This window comes from Pinus tabuliformis, chromosome 2_2, assembly GCF_031772625.1.
Source record: "Pinus tabuliformis cultivar Carrire ecotype Pingquan chromosome 2_2, CPIR1, whole genome shotgun sequence".
NCBI classification, from domain to species: Eukaryota; Viridiplantae; Streptophyta; class Pinopsida; order Pinales; family Pinaceae; genus Pinus; species Pinus tabuliformis.
Window position 1 is genome coordinate 1,315,895,612 of NC_142300.1, and position 13,168 is coordinate 1,315,908,779.

Sequence of the window (13,168 nt, forward strand, 5' to 3'; positions counted from 1 at the left end):
CTAAAAGATAGCTCTGCTTTATGCAAAAAATCTGAAAAAACATGTACTGCTCCTGGAAGAAGAATGCACTGCTCCTGTAGAAAATCAAGGCCGGGGGTCGGAACTGCTCATGTAGAAGGTGCCGATCTTGCGCGGATTCCGCCAACAAATCAAGGGTCTGGGAATATGCTGAAGCAAAGGGTGACGCTGGAATTCTCCATGCAGTTTAGGGTTTAGGGAACCCCCAAGGTTCAAAGCACGAGTGGCTTCACAATAGTCCAGCTTCAACACCAAGGGGGCCCTTTTGAGGCCAAGAGAGTGAAGAGGACCTCGTGCATAGACCCGCTGCAATAGAGCAACCCTTTGATCCCAATGGACCTTGGCAAAACATGCCTGGAGGAAATCCGGTGGATAGCCCCTCGACCGAAGCCTGCTGTAGAAAGCCCGTCTGAGTTCAAGGAAACCCGGCTCGGTGCTCTCTCGAAGAAGATATCTCTGCAGCTCATTAACCACGAATGCAACTTTCTGGTGTTTGGGGTGCCAGGAAGTAAATGGAATATACTGGTATGCATTCAGTGGTTTCTGGAAGCATCTGGTGGAAAGCTTTCCAGAGGTGTGAAAGTCATCACCTTTGAAAAGCACTATGTCCAGAATGTTGATGCTGGATGATGAAATGCAAGAAGTAATGCGGATGTGCTCAGGATAAATGGACTGGTAGCAATCCAAGAATTGGACCAATCTCTCTCTGGAGCCATTCCAGACCATGCAACCATCATCAATAAACCGTCTGAAAAGCTGAATCTCTGGAGCAGGAAATCTACGGAAGACTTCTTGCTCGAGATGGCAAAGGAAGAGACATGCATATACAACAGCAAAATTGCTGCCCATGGCAGTGCCTCTAATCTGCCGGTAAAAAGAGCCATCAAACTGCAAAAAATGCCACTTGAGCACCAACTCAGCTGCACTGACAAGAAAATCCACGTCCTCTGGAGTGAAGAGATCAGCAGTACTATGCTCAATCATATCCCGTAAGGCATGCAAGCCTTCCTGAGTAGGAATACTAGGATAGAGGGACTCTACATCAAAAGTAACAAGAAATGAATCGGGAGCAAAACGCTTGGATTCAATATCCTGCAGCAAAGAGAGAGAGTCTGGGAGATGGTTGGGCTGAGCCAACAAAGTACCAAGAAGTTTATAATGCAAGAATTTGGAGAGAGGCTCCAGCATAAACCCATTGTAAGCACAGATAGGCCTACCGACAGGAGGGTTTTTGTGGATCTTCCAAATAAAGTAAAGCCTGCAAGCTTTGGCATCTTGCGGCTTGACTTGCATTATATACTCCCACTGCTGAACTGAGAGAAGGTTGCGATATCTTGCTCGAAGCTGCCTGAGAGACCTGCTGATGGCCAACCACGGAACCGATGCATACTGCCTGTAGACATTGAGATCAGCTAGTTGCCTATGGGCTTTGGCAACATAGTTTTCTCTGTCAAGAACCACAATCCCCAAGTTCTTGTCTGCTGGTTTGATCACAATGGGGAGTCGGCGAAGACTCTTTAATGCAAGCAATTGGGATCTAGCAAAACTGGGTCTGGGGGTAAACTGGACGGAGGCAATGCGGGTTTGAAGGATGGAAAGGCCAAGCTGAAGGGCACGATTAAGATCAGGGTCATTAATCGGCGGTTCCCAGGTAGGGTTTGGCAGGCGGAAAGGATTATAGGTATCATCATCAGAAGAAAGACGAAAAAATCTTCTGAGGCGGCAAAGACGGGAAAAATAAGCAAATTCTTTAAGAATGTCATCAACGGCCATGGGCGGAGGCCGGGGGATGTATTTGTGCCCTAGGCCCAATAATTTGGTTTGGCTGAAGGAAAGAGAGACGGAAGAGAGATTGTGAATAGCAAGATTGCTGATTCGACGATCAATCTGAGAAGGGGTCATTTTTCCAATCAGGTAAACTAAATAAGAGGAGGGGCTAACGGAGGGCAACCAATACAGATGACGGGATTTGCTTACATTAAAGGAGTCTTGCCTTTCCCTTTGAATCCGGCAGGGATTTGATGAACACCTTGCCCATGTGGAGCAAATGGGGCAGCCTCCGGATTCAAACCAGTGTTCGGGGAAGGCTGGTTTGGAATGGAGGCCGACTGTCCAGCAACAGATCTGGTGGAGCGGTTTCGTCGGCGGAAACGCCCCCTCCCCATCCCGTTTTTTGGCCGGGATTGCTGATCTAGGGCACCCTGCTGCTGCTGCTGCCTCTGAGGCTGCCTGCCCAGTTGCTCAGGCTCACTGCGCAGTTGTTGGGGCTGCCTGCGCAGAGACCTCTGATGACTGCGCAGAGGCTGCTGCTGCTGCTGCGGGGGCCGGTTATGCTGCTGACGCTGCTGGGGCTGCCTCTGCTGCTGCTGCTGGGGCTGTCTACGCTGCTGCTGCTGCTGGGGTTTCTGCCGAGAATGTTGCTGGGGCTGCTGCTGGGGTGAAGCATCAAAGAGAGAAGCAAGATGATCAATTTTCTGTTGCTGGGCTTGGAGAGATTTTGCAATTTCTCTTCGAACCAAAACAGAAATGGCTTCCTCACGAGGAATATCATTAGCTTGCTTAGCTGCTTCTTCCCGAGCGGAATTTCTGGCAGCTTGGGCAGCATCTCTGGCAGAACGACGAAGAACAAGCTCGGTTTTGAAATCATTGACTTGTCGACTGTAAGTGGACAAGGCAAGTGAACACCAATGGGCAGCAACAAGACTGCCATCAACAGGACCGGTGGAACTAGTAAACTCCATGTCTTCGAAAGGAAGAGCAAGCTGGAGAAGCTTATCTTTAAAATCTGAAACAAGATTAGAAACCCTAGTTCCATTTTGCTCCACAATAGATTGCTCATGCCGTAAGTAGAGTTCATGGCAATCTCTTCGATATCTGGCAGTAAGAGCTTCGAGACCACCTTTGAGGGCATCATTGGTGTCTGGATCGGAAGCTACAAGACCCGGTGTTTTAACCATAAGGCTCTGAATAACACGGTTGTCTTGTTGAAGAGCAAGCAGTTTCTCAACAAGCGACTGAGATCTATGCAAGATTTCAGTGGCTTTTTGGAAATCCATGACTGCACGAGAAATTACATCGGTCCAGGCAGTGGGCAACGGCGGAATTTCATTATTACCCGGAAGCTGGCGGGCAAAAGATGATTCCGGATCATGAGTAGCTGGATGCCGAGAAGAAGGGCCCGGCTGAGGAAAGTCGAGATGGGGCTGCGCAGCCTCAAGATGGGGCTGTGCAGTCTCAGGATGAGGCTGCGCAGTTCCTGGAGGGGACTGCGCAGGCTCATTGATGCCAGCTGAAGGATGCTCCGGTGGGCTGAAAAGAAAAGGCCCAGAAGAGTTTCGCTTCTCTTTCTCTCGGTTCACAATTTCTTCAATCTCACGAGAAGAAGGAGTGTTATCCCAGACGAACTGCTGAATAACATTTTCTATAATGTTCCTCCGAGACGAAGCGGAATCGCGTTCGGGAGGATCACGATCAATATGAGATTGAGAATTTGCCCTGGAATGAGATCTAGTAACAGGACCCGTGCTTTCATTAGGGTTTCTCGCCATGGACTTAGTTTAGGGCTTAAAGCAGAAAAGAGAGTAAGGCGGAAACCGTAACGAAAGTACACCCAAAGAAAACCGAGACAGATACGTGACTTTGCAGATACGCGAAAAACCCTGAAAAAACAGATACTCGACTTTGCAGTGTCTGACTAGCGTATACACGCGACTTTGCAGAGACAAACTCGCGTATACGCAGATACGTAACTTGGATCTGAGATTTAGCAGAAAGGATAGTAAGGCGGAAGCCGTAACGAAAAGACGCCCAAAGATAACCGAGACAGATGAACCGATACAAGATAAACTGAAAAATAAAAAATGCTTAAGGACAAGCGATTATGCAAAATACATAAGTAGAACAGAAACTCTGTATTAACATCAAACTAGTTTCGTCCTCAATGGGACTCATCAGTGATACAAAGAGAATGAGCTACTTGCTGTCCTTATATAGCAAAAGCGGACAGGGCAAGTGCATGTACATGGAGTTTTTTAATGATTTTTTAATATTAAAATATTAAAAAAATATTTTAAATATTAAAAAATATGAATAAACAGATACGCGACTTCGCAAGTCTGACTAGCGTATACACGCGACTTTGAAGTGACTAACTCGCGTATACGCAGATACGTAACAAGAAGCTAAAAAATAGCTAAAAGATAGCTCTGCTTTATGCAAAAAATCTGAAAAAACATGTACTGCTCCTGGAAGAAGAATGCACTGCTCCTGTAGAAAATCAAGGCCGGGGGTCGGAACTGCTCATGTAGAAGGTGCCGATCTTGCGCGGATTCCGCCAACAAATCAAGGGCCTGGGAATATGCTGAAGCAAAGGGTGACGCTGGAATTCTCCATGCAGTTTAGGGTTTAGGGAACCCCCAAGGTTCAAAGCACGAGTGGCTTCACAATAGTCCAGCTTCAACACCAAGGGGGCCCTTTTGAGGCCAAGAGAGTGAAGAGGACCTCGTGCATAGACCCGCTGCAATAGAGCAACCCTTTGATCCCAATGGACCTTGGCAAAACATGCCTGGAGGAAATCCGGTGGATAGCCCCTCGACCGAAGCCTGCTGTAGAAAGCCCGTCTGAGTTCAAGGAAACCCGGCTCGGTGCTCTCTCGAAGAAGATATCTCTGCAGCTCATTAACCACGAATGCAACTTTCTGGTGTTTGGGGTGCCAGGAAGTAAATGGAATATACTGGTATGCATTCAGTGGTTTCTGGAAGCATCTGGTGGAAAGCTTTCCAGAGGTGTGAAAGTCATCACCTTTGAAAAGCACTATGTCCAGAATGTTGATGCTGGATGATGAAATGCAAGAAGTAATGCGGATGTGCTCAGGATAAATGGACTGGTAGCAATCCAAGAATTGGACCAATCTCTCTCTGGAGCCATTCCAGACCATGCAACCATCATCAATAAACCGTCTGAAAAGCTGAATCTCTGGAGCAGGAAATCTACGGAAGACTTCTTGCTCGAGATGGCAAAGGAAGAGACATGCATATACAACAGCAAAATTGCTGCCCATGGCAGTGCCTCTAATCTGCCGGTAAAAAGAGCCATCAAACTGCAAAAAATGCCACTTGAGCACCAACTCAGCTGCACTGACAAGAAAATCCACGTCCTCTGGAGTGAAGAGATCAGCGGTACTATGCTCAATCATATCCCGTAAGGCATGCAAGCCTTCCTGAGTAGGAATACTAGGATAGAGGGACTCTACATCAAAAGTAACAAGAAATGAATCGGGAGCAAAACGCTTGGATTCAATATCCTGCAATAAGGAGAGAGAGTCTGGAAGATGGTTGGGCTGAGCCAACAAAGTACCAAGAAGTTTATAATGCAAAAATTTGGAGAGAGGCTCCAGCATAAACCCATTGTAAGCACAGATAGGCCTACCGACAGGAGGGTTTTTGTGGATCTTCCAAATAAAGTAAAGCCTGCAAGCTTTGGCATCTTGCGGCTTGATTTGCATTATATACTCCCACTGCTGAACTGAGAGAAGGTTGCGATATCTTGCTTGAAGCTGCCTGAGAGACCTGCTGATGGCCAACCACGGAACCGATGCATACTGCCTGTAGACATTGAGATCAGCTAGTTGCCTATGGGCTTCGGCAACATAGTTTTCTCTGTCAAGAACCACAATCCCCAAGTTCTTGTCTGCTGGTTTGATCACAATAGGGAGTCGGCGAAGACTCTTTAATGCAAGCAATTGGGATCTAGCAAAACTGGGTCTGGGGGTAAACTGGACGGAGGCAATGCGGGTTTGAAGGATGGAAAGGCCAAGCTGAAGGGCACGATTAAGATCAGGGTCATTAATCGGAGGTTCCCAGGTAGGGTTTGGCAGGCGGAAAGGATTATAGGTATCATCATCAGAAGAAAGACGAAAAAATCTTCTGAGGCGGCAAAGACGGGAAAAATAAGCAAATTCTTTAAGAATGTCATCAATGGCCATGGGCGGAGGCCGGGGATGTATTTGTGCCCTAGGCCCAATAATTTGGTTTGGCTGAAGGAAAGAGAGACGGAAGAGAGATTGTGAATAGCAAGATTGCTGATTCGACGATCAATCTGAGAAGGGGTCATTTTTCCAATCAGGTAAACTAAATAGGAGGAGGGGCTAATGGAGGGCAACCAATACAGATGACGGGATTTGCTTACATTAAAGGAGTCTTGCCTTTCCCTTTGAATCCGACAGGGATTTGATGAACACCTTGCCCATGTGGAGCAAATGGGGCAGCCTCCGGATTCAAACCAGTGTTCGGGGAAGGCTGGTTTGGAATGGAGGCCGACTGTCCAGCAACAGATCTGGTGGAGCGGTTTCGTCGGCGGAAACGCCCCCTCCCCATCCCGTTTTTTGGCCGGGATTGCTGATCTAGGGCACCCTGCTGCTGCTGCTGCCTCTGAGGCTGCCTGCCCAGTTGCTCAGGCTCACTGCGCAGTTGCTGGGGCTGCCTGCGCAGAGGCCTCTGTTGACTGCGCAGAGGCTGCTGCTGCTGCTGCGGGGGCCGGTTCTGCTGCTGACGCTGCTGGGGCTGCCTCTGCTGCTGTTGCTGGGGCTGTCTACGCTGCTGCTGCTGCTGGGGTTTCTGCCGAGAATGTTGCTGGGGCTGCTGCTGGGGAGAAGCATCAAAGAGAGAAGCAAGATGATCAATTTTCTGTTGCTGGGCTTGGAGAGATTTTGCAATTTCTCTTCGAACCAAAACAGAAATGGCTTCCTCACGAGGAATATCATTAGCTTGCTTAGCTGCTTCTTCCCGAGCGGAATTTCTGGCAGCTTGGGCAGCATCTCTGGCAGAACGACGAAGAACAAGCTCGGTTTTGAAATCATTGACTTGTCGACTGTAAGTGGACAAGGCAAGTGAACACCAATGGGCAGCAACAAGACTGCCATCAACAGGACCGGTGGAACTAGTAAACTCCATGTCTTCGAAAGGAAGAGCAAGCTGGAGAAGCTTATCTTTAAAATCTGAAACAAGATTAGAAACCCTAGTTCCATTTTGCTCCACAATAGATTGCTCATGCCGTAAGTAGAGTTCATGGCAATCTCTTCGATATCTGGCAGTAAGAGCTTCGAGACCACCTTTGAGGGCATCATTGGTGTCTGGATCGGAAGCTACAAGACCCGGTGTTTTAACCATAAGGCTCTGAATAACACGGTTGTCTTGTTGAAGAGCAAGCAGTTTCTCAACAAGCGACTGAGATCTATGCAAGATTTCAGTGGCTTTTTGGAAATCCATGACTGCACGAGAAATTACATCGGTCCAGGCAGTGGGCAACGGCGGAATTTCATTATTACCCGGAAGCTGGCGGGCAAAAGATGATTCTGGATCATGAGTAGCTGGATGCCGAGAAGAAGGGCCCGGCTGAGGAAAGTCGAGATGGGGCTGCGCAGCCTCAAGATGGGGCTGTGCAGTCTCAGGATGAGGCTGCGCAGTTCCTGGAGGGGACTGCGCAGGCTCATTGATGCCAGCTGAAGGATGCTCCGGTGGGCTGAAAAGAAAAGGCCCAGAAGAGTTTCGCTTCTCTTTCTCTCGGTTCACAATTTCTTCAATCTCACGGGAAGAAGGAGTGTTATCCCAGACGAACTGCTGAATAACATTTTCTATAATGTTCCTCCGAGACGAAGCGGAATCGCGTTCGGGAGGATCACGATCAATATGAGATTGAGAATTTGCCCTGGAATGAGATCTAGTAACAGGACCCGTGCTTTCATTAGGGTTTCTCGCCATGGACTTAGTTTAGGGCTTAAAGCAGAAAAGAGAGTAAGGCGGAAACCGTAACGAAAGTACACCCAAAGAAAACCGAGACAGATACGTGACTTTGCAGATACGCGAAAAACCCTGAAAAAACAGATACGCGACTTTGCAGTGTCTGACTAGCGTATACACGCGACTTTGCAGAGACAAACTCGCGTATACGCAGATACGTAACTTGGATCTGAGATTTAGCAGAAAGGATAGTAAGGCGGAAGCCGTAACGAAAAGACGCCCAAAGATAACCGAGACAGATGAACCGATACAAGATAAACTGAAAAATAAAAAATGCTTAAGGACAAGCGATTATGCAAAATACATAAGTAGAACAGAAACTCTGTATTAACATCAAACTAGTTTCGTCCTCAATGGGACTCATCAGTGATACAAAGAGAATGAGCTACTTGCTGTCCTTATATAGCAAAAGCGGACAGGGCAAGTGCATGTACATGGAATTTTTTAATAATTTTTTAATATTAAAATATTAAAAAAATATTTTAAATATTAAAAAATATGAATAAACAGATACGCGACTTCGCAAGTCTGACTAGCGTATACACGCGACTTTGAAGTGACTAACTCGCGTATACGCAGATACGTAACAAGAAGCTAAAAAATAGCTAAAAAATAGCTCTGCTCATGCAAAAAATCTGAAAAAACATGTACTGCTCCTGGAAGAAGAATGCACTGCTCCTGTAGAAAATCAAGGCCGGGGGTCGGAACTGCTCATGTAAAAAGTGCCGATCTTGCGCGGATTCCGCCAACAAATCAAGGGCCTGGGAATATGCTGAAGCAAAGGGTGACGCTGGAATTCTCCATGCAGTTTAGGGTTTAGGGAACCCCCAAGGTTCAAAGCACGAGTGGCTTCACAATAGTCCAGCTTCAACACCAAGGGGGCCCTTTTGAGGCCAAGAGAGTGAAGAGGACCTCGCGCATAGACCCGCTGCAATAGAGCAACCCTTTGATCCCAATGGACCTTGGCAAAACATGCCTGGAGGAAATCCGGTGGATAGCCCCTCGACCGAAGCCTGCTGTAGAAAGCCCGTCTGAGTTCAAGGAAACCCGGCTCGGTGCTCTCTCGAAGAAGATATCTCTGCAGCTCATTAACCACGAATGCAACTTTCTGGTGTTTGGGGTGCCAGGAAGTAAATGGAATATACTGGTATGCATTCAGTGGTTTCTGGAAGCATCTGGTGGAAAGCTTTCCAGAGGTGTGAAAGTCATCACCTTTGAAAAGCACTATGTCCAGAATGTTGATGCTGGATGATGAAATGCAAGAAGTAATGCGGATGTGCTCAGGATAAATGGACTGGTAGCAATCCAAGAATTGGACCAATCTCTCTCTGGAGCCATTCCAGACCATGCAACCATCATCAATAAACCGTCTGAAAAGCTGAATCTCTGGAGCAGGAAATCTACGGAAGACTTCTTGCTCGAGATGGCAAAGGAAGAGACAAGCATATACAACAGCAAAATTGATGCCCATGGCAGTGCCTCTAATCTGCCGGTAAAAGGAGCCATCAAACTGCAAAAAATGCCACTTGAGCACCAACTCAGCTGCACTGACAAGAAAATCCACGTCCTCTGGAGTGAAGAGATCAGCAGTACTATGCTCAATCATATCCCGTAAGGCATGCAAGCCTTCCTGAGTAGGAATACTAGGATAGAGGGACTCTACATCAAAAGTAACAAGAAATGAATCGGGAGCAAAACGCTTGGATTCAATATCCTGCAGCAAAGAGAGAGAGTCTGGAAGATGGTTGGGCTGAGCCAACAAAGTACCAAGAAGTTTATAATGCAAAAATTTGGAGAGAGGCTCCAGCATAAACCCATTGTAAGCACAGATAGGCCTACCGACAGGAGGGTTTTTGTGGATCTTCCAAATAAAGTAAAGCCTGCAAGCTTTGGCATCTTGCGGCTTGATTTGCATTATATACTCCCACTGCTGAACTGAGAGAAGGTTGCGATATCTTGCTTGAAGCTGCCTGAGAGACCTGCTGATGGCCAACCACGGAACCGATGCATACTGCCTGTAGACATTGAGATCAGCTAGTTGCCTATGGGCTTCGGCAACATAGTTTTCTCTGTCAAGAACCACAATCCCCAAGTTCTTGTCTGCTGGTTTGATCACAATGGGGAGTCGGCGAAGACTCTTTAATGCAAGCAATTGGGATCTAGCAAAACTGGGTCTGGGGGTAAACTGGACGGAGGCAATGCGGGTTTGAAGGATGGAAAGGCCAAGCTGAAGGGCACGATTAAGATCAGGGTCATTAATCGGCGGTTCCCAGGTAGGGTTTGGCAGGCGGAAAGGATTATAGGTATCATCATCAGAAGAAAGACGAAAAAATCTTCTGAGGCGGCAAAGACGGGAAAAATAAGCAAATTCTTTAAGAATGTCATCAACGGCCATGGGCGGAGGCCGGGGGATGTATTTGTGCCCTAGGCCCAAAAATTTGGTTTGGCTGAAGGAAAGAGAGACGGAAGAGAGATTGTGAATAGCAAGATTGCTGATTCGACGATCAATCTGAGAAGGGGTCATTTTTCCAATCAGGTAAACTAAATAGGAGGAGGGGCTAATGGAGGGCAACCAATACAGATGACGGGATTTGCTTACATTAAAGGAGTCTTGCCTTTCCCTTTGAATCCGGCAGGGATTTGATGAACAGCTTGCCCATGTGGAGCAAATGGGGCAGCCTCCGGATTCAAACCAGTGTTCGGGGAAGGCTGGTTTGGAATGGAGGCCGACTGTCCAGCAACAGATCTGGTGGAGCGGTTTCGTCGGCGGAAACGCCCCCTCCCCATCCCGTTTTTTGGCCGGGATTGCTGATCTAGGGCACCCTGCTGCTGCTGCTGCCTCTGAGGCTGCCTGCCCAGTTGCTCAGGCTCACTGCGCAGTTGCTGGGGCTGCCTGCGCAGAGACCTCTGATGACTGCGCAGAGGCTGCTGCTGCTGCTGCGGGGGCCGGTTATGCTGCTGACGCTGCTGGGGCTGCCTCTGCTGCTGCTGCTGGGGCTATCTACGTTGCTGCTGCTGCTGCTGGGGTTTCTGCCGAGAATGTTGCTGGGGCTGCTGCTGGGGTGAAGCATCAAAGAGAGAAGCAAGATGATCAATTTTCTGTTGCTGGGCTTGGAGAGATTTTGCAATTTCTCTTCGAACCAAAACAGAAATGGCTTCCTCACGAGGAATATCATTAGCTTGCTTAGCTGCTTCTTCCCGAGCAGAATTTATGGCAGCTTGGGCAGCATCTCTGGCAGAACGACGAAGAACAAGCTCGGTTTTGAAATCATTGACTTGTCGACTGTAAGTGGACAAGGCAAGTGAACACCAATGGGCAGCAACAAGACTGCCATCAACAGGACCGGTGGAACTAGTAAACTCCATGTCTTCGAAAGGAAGAGCAAGCTGGAGAAGCTTATCTTTAAAATCTGAAACAAGATTAGAAACCCTAGTTCCATTTTGCTCCACAATAGATTGCTCATGCCGTAAGTAGAGTTCATGGCAATCTCTTCGATATCTGGCAGTAAGAGCTTCGAGACCACCTTTGAGGGCATCATTGGTGTCTGGATCGGAAGCTACAAGACCCGGTGTTTTAACCATAAGGCTCTGAATAACACGGTTGTCTTGTTGAAGAGCAAGCAGTTTCTCAACAAGCGACTGAGATCTATGCAAGATTTCAGTGGCTTTTTGGAAATCCATGACTGCACGAGAAATTACATCGGTCCAGGCAGTGGGCAACGGCGGAATTTCATTATTACCCGGAAGCTGGCGGGCAAAAGATGATTCCGGATCATGAGTAGCTGGATGCCGAGAAGAAGGGCCCGGCTGAGGAAAGTCGAGATGGGGCTGCGCAGCCTCAAGATGGGGCTGTGCAGTCTCAGGATGAGGCTGCGCAGTTCCTGGAGGGGACTGCGCAGGCTCATTGATGCCAGCTGAAGGATGCTCCGGTGGGCTGAAAAGAAAAGGCCCAGAAGAGTTTCGCTTCTCTTTCTCTCGGTTCACAATTTCTTCAATCTCACAGGAAGAAGGAGTGTTATCCCAGACGAACTGCTGAATAACATTTTCTATAATGTTCCTCCGAGACGAAGCGGAATCGCGTTCGGGAGGATCACGATCAATATGAGATTGAGAATTTGCCCTGGAATGAGATCTAGTAACAGGACCCGTGCTTTCATTAGGGTTTCTCGCCATGGACTTAGTTTAGGGCTTAAAGCAGAAAAGAGAGTAAGGCGGAAACCGTAACGAAAGTACACCCAAAGAAAACCGAGACAGATACGTGACTTTGCAGATACGCGAAAAACCCTGAAAAAACAGATACGCGACTTTGCAGTGTCTGACTAGCGTATACACGCGACTTTGCAGAGACAAACTCGCGTATACACAGATACGTAACTTGGATCTGAGATTTAGCAGAAAGGATAGTAAGGCGGAAGCCGTAACGAAAAGACGCCCAAAGATAACCGAGACAGATGAACCGATACAAGATAAACTGAAAAATAAAAAATGCTTAAGGACAAGCGATTATGCAAAATACATAAGTAGAACAGAAACTCTGTATTAACATCAAACTAGTTTCGTCCTCAATGGGACTCATCAGTGATACAAAGAGAATGAGCTACTTGCTGTCCTTATATAGCAAAAGCGGACAGGGCAAGTGCATGTACATGGAGTTTTTTAATGATTTTTTAATATTAAAATATTAAAAAAATATTTTAAATATTAAAAAATATGAATAAACAGATACGCGACTTCGCAAGTCTGACTAGCGTATACACGCGACTTTGAAGTGACTAACTCGCGTATACGCAGATACGTAACAAGAAGCTAAAAAATAGCTAAAAGATAGCTCTGCTTTATGCAAAAAATCTGAAAAAACATGTACTGCTCCTGGAAGAAGAATGCACTGCTCCTGTAGAAAATCAAGGCCGGGGGTCGGAACTGCTCATGTAGAAGGTGCCGATCTTGCGCGGATTCCGCCAACAAATCAAGGGCCTGGGAATATGCTGAAGCAAAGGGTGACGCTGGAATTCTCCATGCAGTTTAGGGTTTAGGGTTTAGGGTTTAAAGCAGAAAAGAGAGTAAGGCGGAAACCGTAACGAAAGTACACCCAAAGAAAACCGAGACAGATACGTGACTTTGCAGATACGCGAAAAACCCTGAAATACGCGACTTTGCAGTGTCTGACTAGCGTATACACGCGACTTTGCAGAGACAAACTCGCGTATACGCAGATACGTAACTTGGATCTGAGATTTAGCAGAAAGGATAGTAAGGCGGAAGCCGTAACGAAAAGACGCCCAAAGATAACCGAGACAGATGAACCGATACAAGATAAACTGAAAAATAAAAAATGCTTAAGGACAAGCGATTAT

The 13,168-nt window shown here is 47.2% G+C and overlaps 3 protein-coding genes across 3 annotated transcripts; all 3 read right to left on the minus strand.

Moving 5' to 3' along the window:
* Positions 1 to 84: 84 nt before the first annotated feature.
* Positions 85 to 1,920, minus strand: LOC149198372 (uncharacterized). The gene has a single exon (XM_089409032.1). The coding sequence runs from the start codon at positions 1,918 to 1,920 to the stop codon at positions 85 to 87; it is 1,836 nt and encodes a 611-aa protein (XP_089265158.1).
* A 2,374-nt stretch (positions 1,921 to 4,294) lies between these two features.
* Positions 4,295 to 6,001, minus strand: LOC149198373 (uncharacterized). Its single transcript, XM_089409033.1, has one exon. The coding sequence runs from the start codon at positions 5,999 to 6,001 to the stop codon at positions 4,295 to 4,297; it is 1,707 nt and encodes a 568-aa protein (XP_089265159.1).
* Positions 6,002 to 8,502: 2,501 nt separating this feature from the next.
* On the minus strand, positions 8,503 to 10,338 carry LOC149198374 (uncharacterized). Its single transcript, XM_089409034.1, has one exon. The coding sequence runs from the start codon at positions 10,336 to 10,338 to the stop codon at positions 8,503 to 8,505; it is 1,836 nt and encodes a 611-aa protein (XP_089265160.1).
* Between the last annotated feature and the right edge of the window lie 2,830 nt (positions 10,339 to 13,168).